This window comes from Dermochelys coriacea, chromosome 19, assembly GCF_009764565.3.
Source record: "Dermochelys coriacea isolate rDerCor1 chromosome 19, rDerCor1.pri.v4, whole genome shotgun sequence".
Lineage (NCBI taxonomy): Eukaryota > Metazoa > Chordata > Testudines > Dermochelyidae > Dermochelys > Dermochelys coriacea.
Window position 1 is genome coordinate 15,944,750 of NC_050086.2, and position 22,948 is coordinate 15,967,697.

A 22,948-nucleotide genomic window follows, 5' to 3' on the forward strand; every position below is an offset into this window, starting at 1 on the left:
CTCTGGGCGCTAGCCGGGGCGGGGCGGGATCGAGGAGGGGATAGTGCGGCGTGTTTAGAGTTTCCGTCTGAGCCTCTGCTCCTGGAGCTGAGGGCAGCCTGGAAACGTGACCCGGAGGCAACCGGAAGGAGGGCAAATAAGAAGAATCCCCAGTGCGGTGTTTAAAGAACGTTGTGCTCTTTTTAGGCCAGTCTAAGGATTTGGGGCATCTGGCCTCATTACTTCTTCGCTGTGGGGGCGGGCAGCAGGGGAGATGCTCCAGTGCTCCCTTGTATGGGGCAGAGCTCTAGTCACCTCGGCCTTTTAAAGGGTGACGGCTTAGACAAGAAGAAAAGGAGGACTTGTGGCACCTTGGAGACTAACGCGTTTATTTGAGCATAAGCTTTCGTGAGCTACAGCTCACTTCGTCGGATGCATCCGCATCCGACGAAGTGAGCTGTAGCTCACGAAAGCTTATGCTCAAATAAACGCGTTAGTCTCTAAGGTGCCACAAGTCCGCCTTTTCTTTTTACGAATACAGACTGACACGGCTGCTACTCTGAAACCTGGCTTAGACAAGGAATCGCGAGGTCTTTTTGTTTGCGTTCTGGTTTTTAGGCCTGTGTCGTAGGTACTAGGGAAGGGAACAGATTCTAATCAACCTAAATACAATCGCTGAAGAACAATAGGAACTACATGTGCATGAGGATGCTGAATTCTGAAAACGGGGCAAAATTGCAAGGTATTATCAGAGCCAATTTACAGTTATGGGTACATATTTTGCTGTATCTGCCTAGGTACTATAATACTTAGTATTTATGTTGTACTCTTCATACATACACACTTTTATGGGGCGAAAGTGAGACACAAACTTAAGCGAAAAGAAAAGGAGTACTTGTGGCACCTTAGAGACTAACAAATTTATTAGAGCATAAGCTTTCGTGAGCTACAGCTCACTTCATCGGATGCATTTTTCACTTAACTTAACTTAACTTAAGCGACTTTCTTATAATTACACAGCATGCTATTGGCAGCTGTATCATAGAAGTACCCATGTCTTCTGGTTCTTTGGCTTGTCTACCAACTGGATTATACCGCCATAATATATAGTGTAAGCACCAGTCACTATAGTAATGGATATTCAGAAATTAGTGTGACTGTAGTATGAGTGAAAGAGGGGCAGGTAAGAAGACTTCCTCAAGAGCTATTTTTTTTTATTACCAGTGAAGATACTTCTCTCAACAAGTGGTGTCTGTCTTCATTTCAGTTATGAATGGGCTTGCTCCACAAAGGGATAACATCTCATAAATGGAATCAAAGTAAGCTGCAAGATTAGGAAAGAATTGTGCAGTGCATGCTCTTAGAAAACTTCCCAAATGAAGTCTGTGAGACCTGAAACAATGGAGACATTGCCTGAACTCTATGACGTCTTCCAAGGAGAGGTATGTGTTGTCATTGCTTAGGGTCACAAAAAAGTATTGGAGACATGAATAGTGCAGGATATTGAGAAAGAATATAGAGCCTTTCATTTTTAAATCACCAGTTCAGAACCCCAGTCCTAATTACTGGCAATAAAGCTAAGTGACCTATGTGAAATGAGCTGCTATTGTGTACTGTGGTTCATAGAGAACAAGTGTCTATGTCACAAAACTACTACCACCACAGCTGCCTCAGACTGACCCCTTGCTGGCATTCCTGGTATAGAGACTAAGGGAGGCATGGGCAAACTTTTTGGCCCAAGGGCCACATCTGGGTATGGAAATTGTATGGTGGGCCATGAATGCTCATGAAATTGGGGGTTGGGGTGTGGGAGGGGTTAGGGCTCCAGCTGGGGGTGTGGGCTCTGGGGTGGGGCCAGAAATGGGGGGTTCAGGGTGTGGGAGGGAGCTGTGGGCTGGGGCAGAGGGTTGGGGTGTGGGGGAGTAGGGCTCAGGCTAGGGGTGCAAGATCTGGGGTGGGGCTGGGGATGAGGAGGGGTTAAGGATGCAGGAGGGTGCTTCGGGCTGGGACGGAGGGGTTCAGAGAGTGGGAGGTGGACAGGGGTACAGGCTCCAGGTGGTGCTTTCCTCAAGCAGCTCCCGGAAGCAGCAGCATGCTCCCTCTCCGGCTCCAATGTGGAGGTGTAGCCAGGTAGCTCTGTGCGCTGCCCGGTCCACAGGCACCACCCCTGCAGTTCCCATTAGCTGTGGTTCCTGCCCACTGGGAGCTGTGGGGGAATTGCTTGGGGTGGGACAGAGTGCGGAACCCCCTTGCTACCCCTACACGTAGGAGCCGGAGGGGGGACATGCCGCCGCTTCTGGGAGCGGGGCAAGCCCCCGACTCCACTCCCCAGCTAGAGCAATGGAGCAGGGCAAGCCCTGGACCCTGCTCTCTAGCAGGAGCTCAAGGGCCGCATTAAAACATCTGAAGGGCCGGATGTGGCCTCTGGTCTGTAGTTTGCCCACTCCTGGACTAAGGAGTACATAGGCTATATAGAGAGAGAACTCCCCTCTCCCCCACTAGGTTGGAGTTGATGCACGGTGATAGGGATGAGAAGAGGACTTCAGTCTCTTGAGCTGCTGCCTTTTACCAGCATTCTCAGATTAAAGAAAAATATTTAACACACTTTTTTGCAAATATTTTAACTAGTGTTTTGAGAACGGGTTGAGACTCTTATTGCAGGTGTTATTTTATTAGATGTCTTTAAAATAAAACTGATGGGTGAGCCACGTTGCTAATGCAAACATCTCCAGTCTGAAGAGTAATAACTACTAATTTAAGAGGATTAGCTAAGAATGTGTAAAAAGAAAAGGAGTACTTGTGGCACCTTAGAGACTAACAAATTTATTAGAGCATAAGCTTTCGTGAGCTACAGCTCACTTCATCGGATGCATCTGATGAAGTGAGCTGTAGCTCACGAAAGCTTATGCTCTAATAAATTTGTTAGTCTCTAAGGTGCCACAAGTACTCCTTTTCTTTTTGCGAATACAGACTAACACGGCTGCTACTCTGAAACCTAAGAATGTGTATTTATAAACATGCTAGTCCTCCTTGTAGGATGAGAAAAGCTGTCTTATTTCTCTCAGATTGTGATTATTTCTCTCAGCCAAATCTAATTTTTTGACTCAAGTGTGAGGGATCTGAAAATCTTATTGCTTTAATTTTTGTGGAGCTTGGGGATAAAGCTTTCCATCCTGCCTCATGCTGTGAAATACAAGAGACTTTAGCTTTTAAAAGTTGGAAACTGTCTTGAATTTAATAGCTGCTATCAAGAATATTTGTTGCTCAATTTGGCACAACTCGAAGTCCTGAATTGCAATATCTCAGGCTCACTCCACGTATTGGTGCCTGAACTTAAGGGCACTGCACATTTTAATGTTAGTTTACCATTCTTCTAATTAAAAGGGAAGTGAGATCCTGTCTGCCTTGTTATAATCAAAAAAGCCCTGGGTACTATTTTTCCCCCCTTAAGAATAGTAAGAAGAGGACAAAGACTAGAATTACAGGTGTCAGGGGACTGAGAATGATTTAAAGAGTCTCTCAAGTCTAGATTGGTTCAACTCCAACATTAGGCCCTGATTCCATAATAAAGCTCTGCATGGGTGGATCCATGCTGTGACTAATTTAATTTCAGTGAAGTTCTCTGCAGGCTCAGGTGTCTATTTGCACAGCGTTTATGGCATAATTGGAGCCATAGTCAGCAGTGAGCAAAAGTCATTACCATCAGATGTTTGTTTTTAATAACTACGTGAAATTAGTTGGTAAGTCTCAATGCAGGTACTAGTGGACAAGTATCCATTTCAAAACCACCACTGCCACAATTGACGCTGACTGGCCTTCTTTTGGGCAGTCTTATTAGAGAGGCCTAGGATAGAATAGAGCATGGAGGGATGGGTTAATTCCCCTTAATCATAGAATCTCAGGGTTGGAAGGGACCTCAGGAGGTCATCTAGTTCAACCCCCTGCTCAAAGCAGGACCAATCCCCAATTTTTGCCCCAGATCCCTAAATGGCCCCCTCAAGGATTGAGCTCACAACCCTGGGTTTAGTAGGCCAATGCTCAAACCACTGAAGTATCCCTTCCCGAATGCCAGGGTGAGTCCCTTCAGAGGCACACTAGTTTGAAGATTTAGGGAGGTTTTTGTTGTCTGTCCACTGTCTGATCCATAAATGAGCATAAGACTGTTTCCAAGGCTGTCAGTCTGGCCTGTCAGCACTAAATTTACTCAAATAGTAAAACAGGGGAAAGTAGAAGTTAAAAATATTGGCTCCTGCTGCTGAATATAGCAAATAGACTCTCTTTGAAAAATGTCATTTTTTTTCAAAATCTGTCTATAATCTTGCAGAGCAGAAAATAATCATCCTGTGCTTTTGTGTGTATCTGATGCAACAATATTTGTTATGTAGCTCTCCAGTTCAAAAAAAGATAGAAGGCAAATTAGAAACAGCTGAAACCAAATAAGTCCATGTAAAAAGAGTGGGTTGAAGGGAAGGAGAAAATGAGACAGAAAAGGGTGTAATGTACAAGATTCTCTTTGTCAATGGATATATTGATTTTCTTCACAGGTTGCTGCTGTAACAGAATATGGGGCATTTATAAAAATTCCAGGCTGCAGGAAACAAGGTTTGTTTCTCAGACTAGATTTTCAGACTTAGTTCCATGCTGGTTTGCTTAATACAATCCTCCCCTTGCAGAAGGACTTGGCATCTTTTAGAAAATGTTGCAAAATGAGTTTGATGCTCACCCCTTCCCAGTTGATTAAATCCCCCCAGTATGGGCTTTGGTTTCTTACAGAGATCTTGTATGTCCCCATTTATGCTACGTAAGGGCTCCAGATACAATAATGGGGCTATATAAATGCTTGAATTAATACTGAATATATTCACTTCTCATTTTTTCTGTAAATGAGAATAAGCGCATTTCCAGGTGATTATAGGGTACGTTGGAGTGGCATTATAAGGCACTAGACTGGAGTGCAGTAATTCCCTACATATTCAGGGCCTGGAATGCTTAATTTCTCCTATGAAATGGAATTCATAGATGGAAGGAAAAATCATAATGGTAAATCATTGACTGCCTCACAGTCCAGGCTTTCCTGGTTATTTTTCATGTTGTTCCTATCAGTTGTGTAAAAGACTTGCACTAACAAGTGAATCTGAGTATACAAGGGAAATAGTGAAACTGTACAGGAAATGCTGTCACATGCACAAGGTAAACAAACTGAAAAAGTATTAAATATCTTTCTCCGGTCTCTGCGTTGCAATGGCACTAGGGTTGTTACTTGTGAGAAAAATAAGTGGCAAGTTTGCCAGTGCAACCGTGACACTAAAAAAAACCCCAACAAACAAAACCTGCGGTTTCCTTTGAGATGTGATAATACCCTGAAAAATGCCACTATGGGTTCAATAGTTAATCTTGCTTGGACAGTCTCACAACAAATGTTTAGTTTGTGCAAGTTAAAAGGATGATTTTTGTCCCTGCTAGTTCTGCAATGCCAAGCCAGAGTCTTCAAGTTATGTTTTCTGCCTCTGGTATTGCCAGCTAAAAATTGTGCTGCTAGTGCCCAAAATAGAATAGCATCTTGTTTGTCCTCCTCCAGCTCTGCTAGGTCCACAGGATTGGCAGGAATTAAAACTTGTTTGTGCCTCTTAAATTAGCACCTTTGCTGTCTGATAGGATGCTCTTTCTTTTAGTTGCTTTTCTTACTAACTCCACTCTAAAATTTAGAACATGCAGCCTCCCATCTTCCCATTCCCACGAAAGTGATTTGTATTCAAAGTAATTAGCATTGGGCTTAATACAGTAGGTAGCTAATCCTGCAGCCTTTATGGATGTCTACATTCCATTGAAGTCATGGAGACTTTTGGCCCAATCTCGCAGTAAGTTCCATATGTCTGCAAGATTCCCATCTGTACAGAGCTTGTTGCTGCACCAGAACCTTAATTTTACATGCACCTATGCACAAAGACTTGCAGGATCAAACTCTTCAGAGGAAATTACACTAGTTCTGTGAGATTGAAATGATATAAGCATTTTTTAGCTGTCAGGTTCTGATTTTGCAAGAGCTGCCCCATTGTGAGTTTGGAGCAGATTTTGGTGTGTTTAGCTGGCTGCATGTGGTTTATAAATAGTTTTGAAAAACCAGTAAACCTCATAAATCTTTATTCTGCATGAAGTGGTGGTTGAGTAGTCCAGATATTTCATTTCACCTAAGGATACTCCAGCACTTGATGTTTTTATTTTCTAGAGGTTAAAATGTTATGTTCAACCAAAAACAAATTATTTTATTTTTTTCCCCTAAAACCACCTCTAGGCCTTGTCCATAAAACCCACATGTCAGCTTGTCGGGTTGACAAACCCTCGGAGATGGTAGATGTTGGAGACAAAGTATGGGTGAAGCTTATTGGAAGAGAGGTAAAATTGCTTATGGTGTCTTAAGCACTGTGTAAACTAAGAAAAAATTTGCAACGACAGCAGGCTAATGTCTTTCATGTTAACAGAAGCGTAGTGTTCCAATTGCTTTGTCTAGTGCATGATGCTGTTTGTTGAGAACACAAACTAATCATGTTCCTCATCACGTGAGCATTTAAGAACCAACCTTTTGCCTGGTTTGCATGGGCTTCACAGATCACATGGCATTCTTCATAAAAGTAGGAGTTCGTCCTTGATCAAATGTCATCTTGCCTCCCCGTTGTTCAGACTACTGTTTGCTGGTTGGCATGTCACCCTGTAGGTAGCTACATGACTCTCTGTGGTGTTTGTATATCATGTGAAGTACTTTAGGATTTGTTGGAAAGTAAGGTGCTATAGAGATGTAAACTACTCACAATTGGAAAGGTCTCTTAACCCATTCTTAGCATAAGATGAGAATTCTCTTAATTCTATTTGAGGAAATGAACTTTCTTTGAAAGGACACTGCTAAAGTATTCATTCTGTTTTTAAAGATGATTTGCAAAATAAAAAACAATAGGGCTTGTGCTCTCTTTTGCTACTTTGTGGTGTCTGAAGAAGATCTGATGGGATGTGTGTGCAGGGTGGATACGTTTTATTTAAAAAAATAACATTCTGTTAAAGCACCCAAAAGAACACATGGACTTGGCCAATAAATAAATGAAAAATAACTCCCAAGTTTTGGCCTGACTGCAAATTGCATCAGAGCAGAGCTTCACTGTAACCTGCCCATTTCATTATTTCACACTGTATGATGGGGGTTTACCCCACATCATTAGCAAGAATGTTTAAAAGGCTGTGTACTCTAGAAAGATGTCAAGCAACACGCAGCCTGTGAAACTCTGTAAAGTAATAAGGAGAGCAAGAGCTTATTAGGATTCAGAAAAGAGCCTTTTATACGGATAATTAGAATATTCCCATTTACCTAAAAGGACAAAAATGTGTAAATGATATAAAGCCTCATGTTTCAAGGCGTAAACCAACCACTAACCTGCCTCGGATCAGGAAGAAACTTCCCTTGTGGTCAGGTTATTCCATAATTGTCCATTTTGGAGTTTCTTGTACGCACCCTCCCTTCCCCAAAGTATTTACTACTGGCCACTATAAATACCAGGTACTGGCTAAATGGGTCTAAGATCTGATCTGTTGGGGTAATTTTTATGATCTTATTTCTGAGACCATTATTTTTAAGTAATATACTCTGGTTCATTAACTAGAACATTGAAGTGTAAATAAAACTAAAATATACTTTTTGTGATGTGTCCTTGACTTTAGAGCATTCACTTCTTTACTAATTGACAGTTTCACTCATTCTTTGTGGGTTTTCCTGTAACCGGGTTCTGCTATGACTTGCTTTTTTCCCTCCATGTCCATCTCTTACAGATGAAAGATGACAAGTTGAAGCTGTCCCTTTCCATGAAGGTCGTCAATCAAGGAACAGGAAAGGACCTTGATCCAAACAATGTTGCCCTTGAGTAGGTAAATCTGCTCTGTTGGGTGTAACAAATCAGCCTGGCGACTGTTGCTTCCTTTGTTCCCTGCCCTCCCATTACAGTGACTGTCCTCGTCCTCCTGCCAGAAAGGAGGCAGCTGCTCCCTCCTGAGCCCATCCGTGCTGCTCTGAAGCGAATGGAGGGGTCTCTAAAGAACAATCTAAGATGTTCCCTCTGCAGCACTGTCAGCAAAGGATTACATTTGAATACCAAATTTCAGCATGCTAACAAAACATGCTGTTCATAATGACCTCTCCATAGCAATCTTTCTTCCTGTGCTGAGGGTGTATTTATTTCCTGTGCGCTTACAGCCCTACAGACACTTACCATCCCAGGCACAAAATCTTTGTCTTCCCTTTATTGTGATGATATTTTATTACTCCGTCAAAAATAATTATTTTATCCCAGGCATATGTTTGTGTACATTATATATGTATGTATGTATGTATATATTAGTGTGAAGTAGGGCAGCTGTGAGTTAGCCAAAGTATAAGGCATTCACACTCAAAGCTATGGGTGTTTGCCTGTATTCTGACAGGTTTCAGAGTAGCAGCCGTGTTAGTCTGTATTCGCAAAAAGAAAAGGAGGACTTGTGGCACCTTAGAGACTAACACATTTATTTGAGCATAAGCTTTGGTGAGCTACAGCTCACTTCATCGGATGCATTCAGTGGAAAATACAGTGGGGAGATTTACACACACACACACACACACACACACACACACACACACACGATGAAACAATGGGTTTTATCATACACACTGTAAGGAGAGTGATCACTTAAGATGAGCCATCACCAGCAGGAGTGGGGGGGAGGAGGAAAACCTTTCATGGTGACAAGCAATATAGGCTGTTTCCAGCAGTTAACAAGAATGTCTGAGGAACAGTGGGGGGTGGGGTGGGGGGGAGAAATAACATGGGGAAATAGTTTTACTTTGTGTAATGACTCATCCACTCCCAGTCTCTATTCAAGCCTAAGTTAATTGTATCCAGTTTGCAAATTAATTCCAATTCAACAGTCTCTCGCTGGAGTCTGTTTTTTGAAGTTTTTTTGTTGAAGGATAGCCACTCTCAGGTCTGTAATCGAGTGACCGGACAGACTGAAGTGTTCTCCGACTGGTTTTTGAATGATATAATTCTTGACGTCTGATTTGTGTCCATTTAGTCTTTTACGTAGAGACTGTCCAGTTTGACCAATGTACATGGCAGGGGGCATTGCTGGCACATGATGGCATATATCACATTGTTAGATGCGCAGGTGAACGAGCCTCTGATAGTGTGGCTGATGTGATTAGGCCCTATGATGGTGTCCCCTGAATAGATATGTGGACAGAGTTGGCAACGGGCTTTGTTGCAAGGATAGGTTCCTGGGTTAGTGGTTCTGTTGTGTGGTGTGTGGTTGCTGGTGAGTATTTGCTTCAGATTGGGGAGCTGTCTGTAAGCAAGGATTGGCCTGTCTCCCAAGATCTGTGAGAGTGATGGGTCATCCTTCAGGATAGGTTGTAGATCCTTGATGATGCGTTGGAGAGGTTTTATTTGGGGGCTGAAGGTGAAGGCTAGTAGCGTTCTGTTATTTTCTTTGTTGGGCCTGTCCCGTAGTAGGTGACTTCTGGGTACTCTTCTGGCTCTGTCAATCTGTTTCTTCACTTCAGCAGGTGGGTATTGTAGTTGTAGGAATGCATGATGGAGATCTTGTAGGTGTTTGTCTCTGTCTGAGGGTTTGGAGCAAATGCGGTTATATCGTAGAGCTTGGCTGTAGACAATGGATCATGTGGTGTGATCTGGATGAAAGCTAGAGGCATGTAGGTAGGAATAGTGGTCAGTAGGTTTCCGATATAGGGTGGTGTTTATGTGACCATCGCTTATTAGCACCGTAGTGTCCAGGAAGTGGATCTCTTGTGTGGACTGGTCCAGGCTGAGGTTGATGGTGGGACGGAAATTGTTGAAACCACACACCATACAACAGAACCACTAACCCAGGAACAAAAAGAAAAGGAGTACCTGTGGCACCTTAGAGACTAACAAATTTATTAGAGCATAAGCTTTCGTGAGCTACAGCTCACTTCATTGGATGCATTTGTTGGAAAAAAACCCACAAAATGCATCCGATGAAGTGAGCTGTAGCTCACGAAAGCTTATGCTCAAATAAATTTGTTAGTCTCTAAGGTGCCACAAGTCCTCCCTTTTCCTTTTGACTGTATTCTGTGAAACCGACTCTGAAATGAGTCCTCTTATACGAATAAACAAATAGGGAGCAAGTGTAATATGCTGTCTGTGGCTTCCTCCACCAAGTAGTCAACTGCATTCTGCAGAGTAGTTGCTTTTATTTAGATGCCTAGTTTATGGATTTAAAAGCTTAACTTCAGGCAGCAATGTTTGAAAACTTTGGTTTGAGCTTCCAAGTAAACGCATGGGGTTAGAGGTGATGCAGGTTGAAAGAGAAAAATACTTTCTTTTTTTTCTACAGTCAGGATGAGCGAAAGAAACGTTCATTCAGAGACTACACTAGTCAGAAGATTACCCTGGAAGCTGTCTTGAACACTGTCTGCAAAAAATGTGGTTGCAAAGGTACATTTGTGCTGTTTCCATTCTTGTTTTGTTGTTCTAGTTTTTTGTCTTGACCTTCATTACGGAGGTGACGCTGCAATTATGGCCATGTTAGTATATTCAGTTAAAGCATGCTAACCATTTCTGTTTCTCACGGTAAAGATTGAATTTAGGTCTCCAAACTTAAGACACTTAACTCTTCAGAGGACCACTGAAATTTCTGTCATTTCTAACTATTGCAGGGGAAACATTTAGAAATGCTCATTCTTAAAGATTTGATTCTCATAGCCATGCTCTTCTGAACTTCATCTAGCTAAAGAACCAGTCGCTAGGGTTTCCAAACTTTTCTCTCTCGCACACATTGCATTTCACGGCAAGGATACTGTTCTAATTTTACACTTCAACAGAAACTATTATTTCCTTAATTCATCCTAACTGCTTGCTATTTCAAGAAAAGCCATTGGAACTACTTAGTTCCATCAGCTACTAGGAACTGAATGCATGCTTGTGAGCAGTTCTGTGTTAGAATCTCTACCCAAACACTCCGTTTTAATGTGTGTGAGAAGTAAATTTGGAAGGATTAGATTTTTTTTATTGGTAAACTTTGATTTCACCAAACATACACAGACCAGCACAAAAGGTTTCCATCTGTGATCATGAAACTTATAGATGGTCAGAGAAATTAAGATGCTGCATGAAAATGAGTTAAAGCCTGGGAAAGTGGAGACAAAAACCTAACTGGCTTCAAGACTGAGTTTGATAAGTTTATGGAGGGGATGGTGGGATGGGACTGCCCATGATGGCACATGGCCTGTTGGTGACCGCCAGTAACAAAAATCCCCAGCAGCTGAAGACAGGACACTAGATGGGGAGGGCTCTGAGTTACTACAGAGAATTCTTTCCAGGCGTCTGCTTGGTGTGTCTTGTCCACATGCTTAGGGTCTAACTGACCAACATGTTTGGGGTCGTGAAGGAATTTTCCCTCGGGTCAGACTGGCAGAGACTCTGTAGGTTTTACCCCATACTGCAGAGGAAGGTGGAAGGGTCACTTGCACGTTTAAATTGGTGTAAATGGTGAATTCTCTGTAAATTGAAGTCTTTAAACCATGATTTGAGGATTTCAGTAACTCAGCCAGAGGTTAGGGGTCTATTACAGGAGTGGGTGAGTAAGGTTCTGTGGCCTGCAATGTGCAGAGGTCAGACTAGATGATTATGATGGTTCCTTCTGTCCATAAAGTCTGAGTCTGAGATACTTTGCATATTTTGATATGAAGTTCACAATTTGTGTTCAACAGTTAATAAAGCTTTGCCTTTTTGAATCTCAACATCTATTATTAAATAAATCTGCAAAATTATGAAGTTTCAGAACTGTGAAAATTCATAAAAATAGGAAAAATGCATAAAAATAAAGATTATCTGTCAAAATTATAAAAAAAAAATATTGAATTCTGCGAAGCCTAGATATGAGGGTTGTTTGGAAGTGAATCTCGGCTTATGTGGGGGTTTCCTTAATGTATAGTGATTTTGTTGATGGCTCATATACTTGAGCAACCTTAGTCCTAATTAAGCATTTTGCCTGCGGAATTTGTACCATGCCCTATTTGTTCTTGTATATTACATGGTCGTTGGCTAATAGTTATGGTGGACTTTTAAACTGTGTTAAAAAAGCTTAATAAGTACACATTTAAAAGCAGTTTCTGCTGATGCTAATACCTGTCCAGTATGGACTGCACACAACCATCTTGAAAATGCTGCTAAAAAACATTTTCTAAAGTAGATTCCTAACTATGATGATGATTTTAAAGCATTATTTTTAAAATGGCTTTGTCTGGTCCAAATTGACTAGGCAAGATGTGTTGGCAGGAACTATTTTTAGAGTTCAACCATTGGTGTGTACAGGGTAGATCCAAAACGAGGCTAATTTCCAAAACTAAGCAGTTGTTTCTGTATGGCTTGCCAGAATTTGATTTTTTTTTTTGTTAATTCGACTGATAATATCTATTTGTTTTTGAAGTATTTTTATTTTTGTCCATTTTAATTTTCAGTTGTGAGAAATTATGGGGGCATCAGACCATTATTTAATGGCAGTAGACTTTGAGATTCTAAAAGGGACAGCTTCATTAACCTTTGAACACAAATTGTCATCATCGCCTGTCAAAATATAGAATATCAGGGTTGGAAAGGACCTCGGGAGGTCATCTAGTCCAACTCACTGCTCAAAGCAGGACCAATCCCCAACTAAATCAAGGATACAAAATATCCTTAAATTAAACTGAGTTTTCATGTAGCATTTTTCTTTCTTTTTCTATCTTTGTTTTATTATCAATGGAAATATTTTTTTCATTGGTTTGTGTGTACAGTAAAATTGACACCGATTTAAAAAATCGAATCCTTATAAGCCTTTGGGAATGTCTTTCCATCCAAACATCTTAAGACATCCCCTTCTTGTGAAGAGCTTCCCTGACATGGGCTTATTCCCTCTGCCGTGTGCCCCTTCTGCTGTGGAAATCCCTGCTCAGATAAGTCTCTCCCATAGTTCTTTGTTCAGACACCAGGGCACTGGGTTTGTCTGATTAATCCCTCTTAAGTGACCTGTGTTCTGTTCAGTACCCTGGGTTGGTTAATCAGTGCAGATTAAACCAGTTGAACATTAAAGGAAACAAGCATTGTAAAGGAAAGGAGATTGTCACTGCTGCATCTAATAAAAAAAACCCCAGTGATTTAAATGTCTGAAATACAATAGGACAGGTTTCAGAGTAGCAGCCGTGTTAGTCTGTATTCGCAAAAAGAAAAGCAGTACTTGTGGCACCTTAGAGACTAACAAATTCATTAGAGCATAAGCTTTCGTGAGCTACAGCTCACTTCATCGGATGCATCCGATGAAGTGAGCTGCAGCTCACGAAAGCTTATGCTCTAATGAATTTGTTAGTCTCTCTAAGGTGCCACAAGTACTGCTTTTCTTTTTGAAATACAATAAAAACAAATGAGAAACCATCATCTTTAGTCTTACAAGGCAAATCAGGACTGACCTCTGGTCCCAGTTTTCAAGTGTTTTAAAGTACTGAATTTTTTTAATATATAAATAAAATAATATGTTGTTGAAGGTAAATAAATTAGTTCCAGGTTAAGCAGGTCCAATTTCCCTGGGTAAAATAACAGGGACTATTCCAGAACACTTAAGAATGTTCTAGAACTAATTAAGGCAGGCAGGCTAATTAGGACACCTGTAGCCAATTGGGAAGCTGCTAGAATTAATTAAGGCTAATCAGGACACCTGGTTTAAAAAGGCTCTCATTCCAGTTAGTGAGGTGCTTGTAAGGAGCTGGGAGTGAGAGGATGTGCTGCTGGAGGACTGAGGAGTACAAGTGTTAACAGACAACAGGAGGAAGGTCCTGTGGTGAGGACAAAGAAGGTGTTGGGAGGAGGCCATGGAGAAGTAGATCAGGGAATTGTAGCAGTCGTGTAGCTGTTCCAGGAGGCACTCTAGACAGCTGCAGTCCATAGGGCCCTGGGCTGGAATCCAGGGTAGAGTGGGCCTGGGTTCCCCCCCCAAAACCTCCCAACTCCTGACCCAACACAGGAGGTTCCACCAGCGGGGAAGGTCTCTGATCTGTTCCCCGACCCACGTGGTGGATCAGCAGAAACTGCGGGGATTGTTCTTACACTTTTTTTTTTTTCCTCCCCATGCTGGCTAGCGATGAGGTTATCTGAGTGAATGGCAGATTTGAGCCACGAAAGTGGCCAAACTAAGGGCTACTGTGAATCTCTGAGGCAAGCAAAATCCAATAGCGCAGGATCCACCAAGGTAGAGGAGGAACTTTGTCACGTTATATGTTAAACACATGCAAAACAGGCTACAGTTAACTGTAAATTAACCAAACCATATTTTAAAAATTCTCAAACATATTCAATATTTCTCTCTTTTGGCCCAGTTATCTCAGAGCTCATCCATCTCTGTGAAGCACTGTTATCCCCATTTTACAAATGAGGAAACTGAGATGGAGAGGTGAAATAAGGTCATACAGCAAATCAGTGGCAGAGCCAGGAACAGAATGCAGGACTTAAGTCCTATTTTAGTGTTCTGTCCACCGAGTCATTTATCTGAAAATCTGCTTTTTCATGGGGCCTAAGTTCTCTCATTCCTGCCTCCTGCTGGGATGTTTAGAGCTATACAATAAGGTGGCAACCTCAAATGAGAGACAACGACCACTGAATGGAGTTTGAAATAGTGATGGATTTTTAATAATATGGTGACAGCATCTTCCATCTATCCCTTTGTAGAGAATGCAGCGTGGACATATTAACAAATTCAAATTGATGAGCAAAACAAATGTATGTAGTGGTCACTTTCATTGTCTTTAGTGTTGGTCAGTTTCAAAGGGCTCCAACTGTGAAGAGCAAGTTCATTTATTATTAGGGCTCTCTGTCTGTCATGCAGTTCGCGGAAGTCATGCATTCCGTGAATCCTGCAACCTCCATGACTTCTGCAGGGGCCAGTGTGGCTGACCCCAGGGCCACCCAAACAGCTGGCTCCGGGGCCAGCCGCTCTGGCTGCCACCAGAACAGCCACACCAGCTGCTGCTGGAGCAGCCCTATGTACAGCCGGAGTAGCCACGGCCCCGGGATGCTGGCCAGAGCAGTAGCAGGCCCCTCATGCCTCACCAGTGCCTCTTCCCCAACAAGATTTAATCACAGCTATTTTTAGTAAAAATCATGGACAGGTCAGGGGCCATGAATTTTTGTTTATTACCCGTGACCTGTCCATGACTCTTACTAAAAATACCCATGACTAAATTGTAGCCTTAATTATTATTTGTATTATAATAGCACCTAGAGATCCCAACTGAGATCAGCACCCCATTTTACTAGAGCTAGAAACTGTTCCTGCCCTGGAGAGCTTTGCCTAAACAAAGGCTGGGGGGAGGAACAAAAGCACAGTGGAGGGAAGTGTCTTACCTTAACTCTCACAGCAGATAGAGGGGAGCAGCCCAATGCTCACTTGGTATTAAGCAGGCATTCTATCACTTCTAAGGAGATTTTATTTTAACATCAACAGACTGAAGTAATCACTATGGAACTAGGCTCCAAGTAGAATCTTCATTAGGCTCCTCAAAAGAAATAGCCCAAAAAGGGGGATTTATTTTGCTCTTTTCTGTTTCAAACATTTTGCAGGTCATTTTGCCAAAGAGTGTTTCATGCAGCCTGGAGGAACCAAGTATAGTCTGATACCGGAGGAGGAGGAGACAGCAGAATATGAAGGTGATAAAAAGTCCAGCCACACTGAGAATTCTTCAAAGAAAAGAAAAAAGGTACAGGTTGTAGCCTTGTTGATGTTAGACCACAGAAAAATGGACGAGTTTATAAGCAGGCAGCTCATTGGTTTGGGAATGGGATAGATTTTGGTTTTGCACAGTTTGTGTGGTGAAATGGACAATTTATGCAAGTTTTTCTAGTTGTCTTTAGACTTATTCATTTTTAATAAATTTAGCTTGGATATTTGAGGTGCTTGTTACCATAGTGGGGGGAGGGGGAAGGGATAGCTCAGTGGTTTGAGCATTGGCCTACTAAACCCAGGGTTGTAGTTCAATCCTTGAGGGGGCCATTTAGGGATCTGGGGCAAAAATTGGGGATTGGTCCTACTTTGAGCAGGGGGTTGGACTAGATGACCTCCTGAGGTCCCTTCCAACCCTGATATTCTATGATAGTATACTGTAGTCTTACAGTCTCATCGGTTTTCATGTAGTCCACTTGTCCATTCTTTTTTTCTGTTTTTTCCAGAAAAACGAATGATAGAACTGAGCTACCATCTAGTGAAGTAACTCTAACTCTAGTTTATCTCTAGGCTTTCAGTGTCAAATGGAGTTTTATTTTCTTTGATCTGCCACTTCCTTAAAGTCCCTTGATTTCATTTTTGGTCCAAATGATCCCTTTCCCTAAAGGATCTCTCCTAGGATGGGAAGTCTCTTCTCCCTCCCCATGTGCTCTCCACACCATCTGTTTATACATAGTAGCATTGGAGTGGAAGCCAGCCATGGGTCCTTCATGTCTGGAATGGCTTGATAGTTCTACCCACCTTGTCACAGTTCTAGGCACCCACTCTAGACTGCAGGCTCTTTAGCCATCTCTCCTGGGCAGAGACATGTGGATTTTTTCCTGGCTGGGGTTTTTTCAAACTGCACAGTTCCCTACCTATATTGCGAGCTCCGCAGCAAGTCAGACTATGTGAGCATTAAATAAAACCAATAAGGTTTAATGAGGTTTGTCGGTTTTTCAAAACCATTAAAAAACTCCTTAAAAAATAAGAGGACCTACTTGCATGCTAATAAGCTTACCACAAAACACCCCAATTTTAAAAGGGTTCTGGCAGGTGATCAGCCTTTCTCACCCCACAAAGGGGGTTTCTGTGGTCACAAGTTCATAAGAACTTCAGTTCAGAACAATCACACCCAAGAATCCATGAGCCCCTCCTTTATGCAGCTCAGGACTTTGATCTTCAGATTCCAGGAATGGGTAATCAGCAGACAGTGGGTTTCTCCAAAGGGCATAGCTTCGAAAGGTTGGGTCTGGAGGTGGGAATTTGCATTCACCTCCTTCTGGATATTTCCTAAGAAACCCACTCAACTTTGTTTGCTCCAAAACTGTCTCCTTGTCCGGCACTTGTTTAAAATACTGTAGTGCTTTGAAGCTCATACCACTTCCTAGGGTTTACTCTGGGCACATCTCCCTTCTAGAGAAGTTGCATACAATCCCACAATAAGACTTGAATTTGGCGTTTATGGTATAACGGACTCCAAAGCTACCTAAACCTAATTCAGTAAGATCTCCCAAATATATTGTAGGAAATTGCCATATCTGTCGCACTCCTATATGCTTTCTTAAAACTTTTCAAACTTCTTAAAACTTTGTCACAAACTACTTTCACAGAGATTTGAGGACCCTTTTCAGAGTGTATAAATTTTCTTAAAAAATAAGAACATGACATAAAGTAACTTGGATGCTTGTAATGAGATAAGATAACTGCCATACTGGGTCAGACCAATGGTCCATCTTGCCCAGTATCCTGTCCATGACTCTGACCAGTACCAGTGCTTCGGGAGGAGTATACAGAACAGGGCAGTTAGAGTGATTCACTCTGTCTTCCCTTCCCAGCTTCTGGCAGTCAGAGGTTTAGGGACATCCAGATTTTGGGATTTCATTCCTGACCATTGTGGCTAATAGCCACCAAGGGGCCTATCCTCCATGAACTTATCTAGTTCTTTTTTGAACCCAATTATACTTTTGGCCATCACAACATCTCCTGGCAATGAATTCCACAGGTTAATAGTGTGTTGTGTGAAGAATACTTCCTCTTGTTTGCATTTAACCTGTTGCCTGTTTAATTTAATCAATTGACCGCTAGTTTCTTGTATTGTAGGAAAGGGTAAATAACACTTTTCTTTCTTTACATTTTCCTCACCAGGATTTTATAGACCTCTGTCATAACCCCCTTAATCATATTTTTTTTTCTAAACTGAACAGCCCTAATCTTTTTAGTCTCTCCTCGTATGGAAGTCATTCCATGCTCTTGATCATTTTTGTTACCCTTCTTTGAACCTTTTAGAGTTCCATTATATTCTTTTTGAGATGGGGTGACCAGAACTGGAAACAATATTCAAGGTGTGGGTGCACCATTAGTTTATATAGTGGCATTATGATATCTGTCGTCTTTTCTGTCCCTTTCCTAATTGTTCCTAACATTCTGTTAGCCTTTTTGACTATTGCTGTGTATTGAGCTGAAATTTTTGGAGAACTATCCATGGTGACTCCAAGATCTGTGTTGAGTGGTAACAGCTAATTTAGAACCCATCATTTTTTACTTACACACACACACACACACACTCCTCACTTAACGTTATAGTTACGTTCCTGAAAAATGCGACTTAAAGGGAATCCAGTCTCCCCATAAGAATTAATGTAAATCGGGAGGGTTAGGCTCCAGGGAAAATTTTTTCACCAGACAAAAGACTATATTATATACATGCATATTATATTTTTATATAACACACACACAGTATAAGCTTTAAACAAATTAATACTGTACATAGTGATGATTGTGAAGCTTGGTTGAGGTGGTGAAGTCAGAAGGTGGGATGTTTTCCAGGGAATGCCTTACTGCTAAATGATGAACTAGCAATTGGCTGAGCCCTCAAGGGTTAACTTGTTGTTGTTAATGTATTCTCACGCTCTACAAGGCAGCATGAATGAAGGGAGGGGAGACAGCATGGCAGACAGGGACCCATACCGTGTGCGTATGAGAGAGAGAGAGATGTGCATTTTCCCCTTTAAGTACACTGACCCCACGCTCAAGTACACTGCCTTAAGTTTCGGAGTAGCAGCCGTGTTAGTCTGTATCAGCAAAAAGAACAGGAGGACTTGTGGCACTTAGAGATTAACAAATTTATTTGAGCATAAGCTTTCGTGGGCTATAGCCCCTTCATCGGATGCATAGAATGGAACATATAGTAAGAAGGGATGGGTGGGTGTGTGTGTGGGTGTGGGTGCATACAGAGAACATGAAAAGGTTGAGTAAGAAGCTAATTAATTAAGATGAGCGGCTATTAGCAGGAGAAAAAAAAACTCTTGTAGTGATAATCAAGATGCCCCATTTAGACAGTTGACAAGAAGGTGTGAGGATACTTAACATGGGGAAATAGATTCAATATGTGTAATGACCCAGCCACTCGCAGTCTCTATTCAAATCCAAGTTAATGGTATCTAGTTTGCACATTCCTAGAACCCTGAGCAGGGGTATTCTATCTGCTACCCAAAATCCATAAACCTGGAAATCCTGGATGCCCCCTCATCTCTGGCATTGGCACCCTAACAGAGGATTGTCTGGCTATGTGGAGCCTCTCCTCAGGCCCTACGCTACCAGCACTCCCAGCATCTTCCAGACATCATTGTCTTCCTGAGGAAACTACAATCCATCCGTGATCTTCCAGAAAACACCATCCTGGCCACTATGGATATAGAAGCCCTCTACACTAACATTCCACACAAAGATGGACTAAAAGCTATCAGGAACAGTGTCCCTGACTGTCACAGCAAACCTAGTGGCTGGACTTTGTGACTTTGTCCTCACCCATAATTAGTCACATTTGGGGACAATTTTCAGAGTAGCAGCCGTGTTAGTCTGTATTCGCAAAAAGAAAAGGATTACTTGTGGCACCTTAGAGACTAACAAATTTATTAGAGCATAAGCTTTCGTGAGCTACAGCTCACTTCATCAGATGCATTTGGTGGAAAAAACAGAGGGGAGATAGATATACACACACAGAGAACATGAAACAATGGGTTTATCATACACACTGTAAGGAGAGTGATCACTTAAGATAAGCCATCACCAGCAGCAGGGGGGGGAAAGGAGGAAAACCTTTCATGGTGACAAGCAAGGTAGGCTATTTCCAGCAGTTAACAAGAATATCTGAGGAACAGTGCGGGTTGGGGTGAGGGGGAGAAATAACATGGGGAAATAGTTTTACTTTGTGTAATGACTTATCATTCCCAGTCTCTATTCAAGCCTAAGTTAATTGTATCCAGTTTGCAAATTAATTCCAATTCAGCAGTCTCTCGTTGGAATCTGTTTTTGAAGCTTTTTTGTTGAAGGATAGCCACTCTTAGGTCTGTAATCGAGTGACCAGAGAGATTGAAGTGTTCTCCAACTGATTTTTGAATGTTATAATTCTTGACGTCTGATTTGTGTCCATTCATTCTTTTACGTAGAGACTGTCCAGTTGGACCAATGTACATGGCAGAGGGGCATTGCTGGCACATGATGGCATATATCACATTGGTAGATGCGCAGGTGAACGAGCCTCTGATAGTGTGGCTGATGTGATTAGGCCCTATGATGGTATCCCCTGAATAGATATGTGGACAGAGTTGCAACAAAGCCAGTTGCCAAGGATAGGTTCCTGGGTTAGTGGTTTGTTGTGTGGTGTGTGGTTGCTGGTGAGTATTTGCTTCAGATTGGCAGGCTGTGTGTAAGCAAGGACTGGCCTGTCTCCCAAGATCTGTGAGAGTGATGGGTCATCCTTCAGGATAGGTTGTAGATCCTTGATGATGCGTTGGAGAGGTTTTATTTGGGGGCTGAAGGTGATGGCTAGTATCGTTCTGTTATTTTCTTTGTTGGGCCTGTCCCGTAGTAGGTGACTTCTGGGTACTCTTCTGGCTCTGTCAATCTGTTTCTTCACTTCAGCAGGTGGGTATTGTAGTTGTAGGAATGCATGATAGAGATCTTGTAGGTGTTTGTCTCTGTCTGAGGGGTTGGAGCAAATGCGGTTATATCGTAGAGCTTGGCTGTAGACAATGGATCGTGTGGTATGATCTGGATGAAAGCTAGAGGCATGTAGGTAGGAATAGCGGTCAGTAGGTTTCCAATATAGGGTGGTGTTTACGGTGCTAATAAGCGATGGTCACATAGTGTTCAGGAAGTGGATCTCTTGTGTGGACTGGTCCAGGCTGAGGTTGATGGTGGGATGGAAATTGTTGAAATCATGGTGGAATTCCTCAAGAGCTTCTTTTCCATGGGTCCAGATGATGATGTCATCAATGTAGCGCAAGTAGAGTAGGGGCATTAGGAGACGAGAGCTGAGGAAGCGTTGTTCTAAGTCAGCCATAAAAATGTTGGCATACTGTGGGGCCATGCGGGTACCCATCGCAGTGCCGCTGATTTGAAGGTATACATTGTCCCCAAATGTGAAATAGTTATGGGTGAGGACAAAGTCACAAAGTTCAGCCACCAGGTTAGCCGAACAGGGGATACTGTTCCTGTCAGCTTGTAGCCCATCTTTGTGAGGAATGTTGGTGTAGAGGCTTCTACATCCATAGTGGCCAGGATGGTGTTTTTAGGAAGATCACCAATGGACTGTAGTTTCCTTAGGAAGTCAGTGGTGTCTCGAAGATAGCTGGGAGTGCTGGTAACGTAGGGCCTGAGGAGGGAGTCTACATAGCCAAACAATCCTGCTGTCAGGGTGCCAATGCCTGAGGTGATGGGGCATCCAGGATTTCCAGGTTTATGGATCTTGGGTAGCAGATAGAATACCCCAGGTCGGGGTTCTAGGGGTGTGTCTGTGCGGATTTGTTCTTGTGCTTTTTCAGGGAGTTTTTTGAGCAAATGCTGTAGTTTCTTTTGGTAACTCTCAGTGGGATCAGAGGATAATGGCTTGTAGAAAGTGGTGTTGGAGAGCTGCCTAGTAGCCTCTTGTTCATACTCCGACCTATTCATGATGACGACAGCACTTCCTTTGTCAGCCTTTTTGATTATGATGATGGAGTTGTTTCTGAGGCTGTGGATGGCATTGTGTTCTGCACGGCTGAGGTTATGGGGCAAGCGATGCTGCTTTTCCACAGTTTCAGCTCGTGCACGTCGGCGGAAGCACTCTATGTAGAAGTCCAGGCTGCTGTTTCGACCTTCAGGAGGAGTCCACCCAGAATCCTTCTTTTTGTAGTGTTGGTAGGAAGGTCTCTGTGGGTTAATATGTTGGTCAGAGGTGTGTTGGAAATATTTCTTGTGTCGGAGACGTCAAAAATAGGATTTGCTGCAACCCCTCAGACAGAGACAAACACCTACAAAATCTCTATCATGCATTCCTACAACTACAATACCCACCTGCTGAAGTGAAGAAACAGATTGACAGAGCCAGAAGAGTACCCAGAAGTCACCTACTACAGGACAGGCCCAACAAAGAAAATAACAGAATGCCACTAGCCATCACCTTCAGCCCCCAACTAAAACCTCTCCAAAGCATCATCAAGGATCTACAACCTATCCTGAAGGACGACCCATCACTCTCACAGATCTGGGGAGACAGGCCAGTCCTTGCTTACAGACAGCCCCCCAATCTGAAGCAAATACTCACCAGCAACCACACACCACACAACAGAACCACTAACCCAGGAACCTATCCTTGCAACAAAGCCCGTTGCCAACTCTGTCCACATATCTATTCAGGGGATACCATCATAGGGCCTAATCACATCAGCCACACTATCAGAGGCTCGTTCACCTGTGCATCTACCAATGTGATATATGCCATCATGTGCCAGCAATGCCCCTCTGCCATGTACATTGGTCCAACTGGACAGTCTCTACGTAAAAGAATGAATGGACACAAATCAGACGTCAAGAATTATAACATTCAAAAACCAGTTGGAGAACACTTCAATCTCTCTGGTCACTCGATTACAGACCTAAGAGTGGCTATACTTCAACAAAAAAGCTTCAAAAACAGACTCCAACGAGAGACTGCTGAATTGGAATTAATTTGCAAACTGGATACAATTAACTCTAGGCTTGAATAGAGACTGGGAATGATGAGTCATTACACAAAGTAAAACTATTTCCGCATGTTATTTCTCCCCCCCACCCCACCCCCCACTGTTCCTCAGATATTCTTGTTAACTGCTGGAAATAGCCTACCTTGCTTGTCACCATGAAAGGTTTTCCTCCTTTCCCCCCC

At 42.5% G+C, this 22,948-nt stretch overlaps 1 protein-coding gene across 5 annotated transcripts in view; it reads left to right on the forward strand.

Annotated features, from left to right (window-relative positions):
- Nucleotides 1-22,948, forward strand: part of ZCCHC17 (zinc finger CCHC-type containing 17) — a 37,865-nt gene that overhangs the window by 402 nt on the left and 14,515 nt on the right. For 3 of the 5 annotated variants that reach the window (XM_038377509.2, XM_043506204.1, XM_038377504.2), the window contains exons 2-7: nt 1,247-1,421; nt 4,524-4,581; nt 6,272-6,372; nt 7,792-7,883; nt 10,369-10,469; nt 15,621-15,757. In XM_038377509.2, coding sequence (XP_038233437.1) covers nt 1,356-1,421; nt 4,524-4,581; nt 6,272-6,372; nt 7,792-7,883; nt 10,369-10,469; nt 15,621-15,757 — 555 coding nt within the window. In that variant the 5' untranslated portion in view covers nt 1,247-1,355. Of the gene's footprint in view, nt 1-20; nt 722-1,246; nt 1,422-4,523; nt 4,582-6,271; nt 6,373-7,791; nt 7,884-10,368; nt 10,537-15,620; nt 15,758-22,948 lie in introns of those variants that run through there. The other 2 variants (XM_038377506.2, XM_043506205.1) reach the window with 2 other exon arrangements.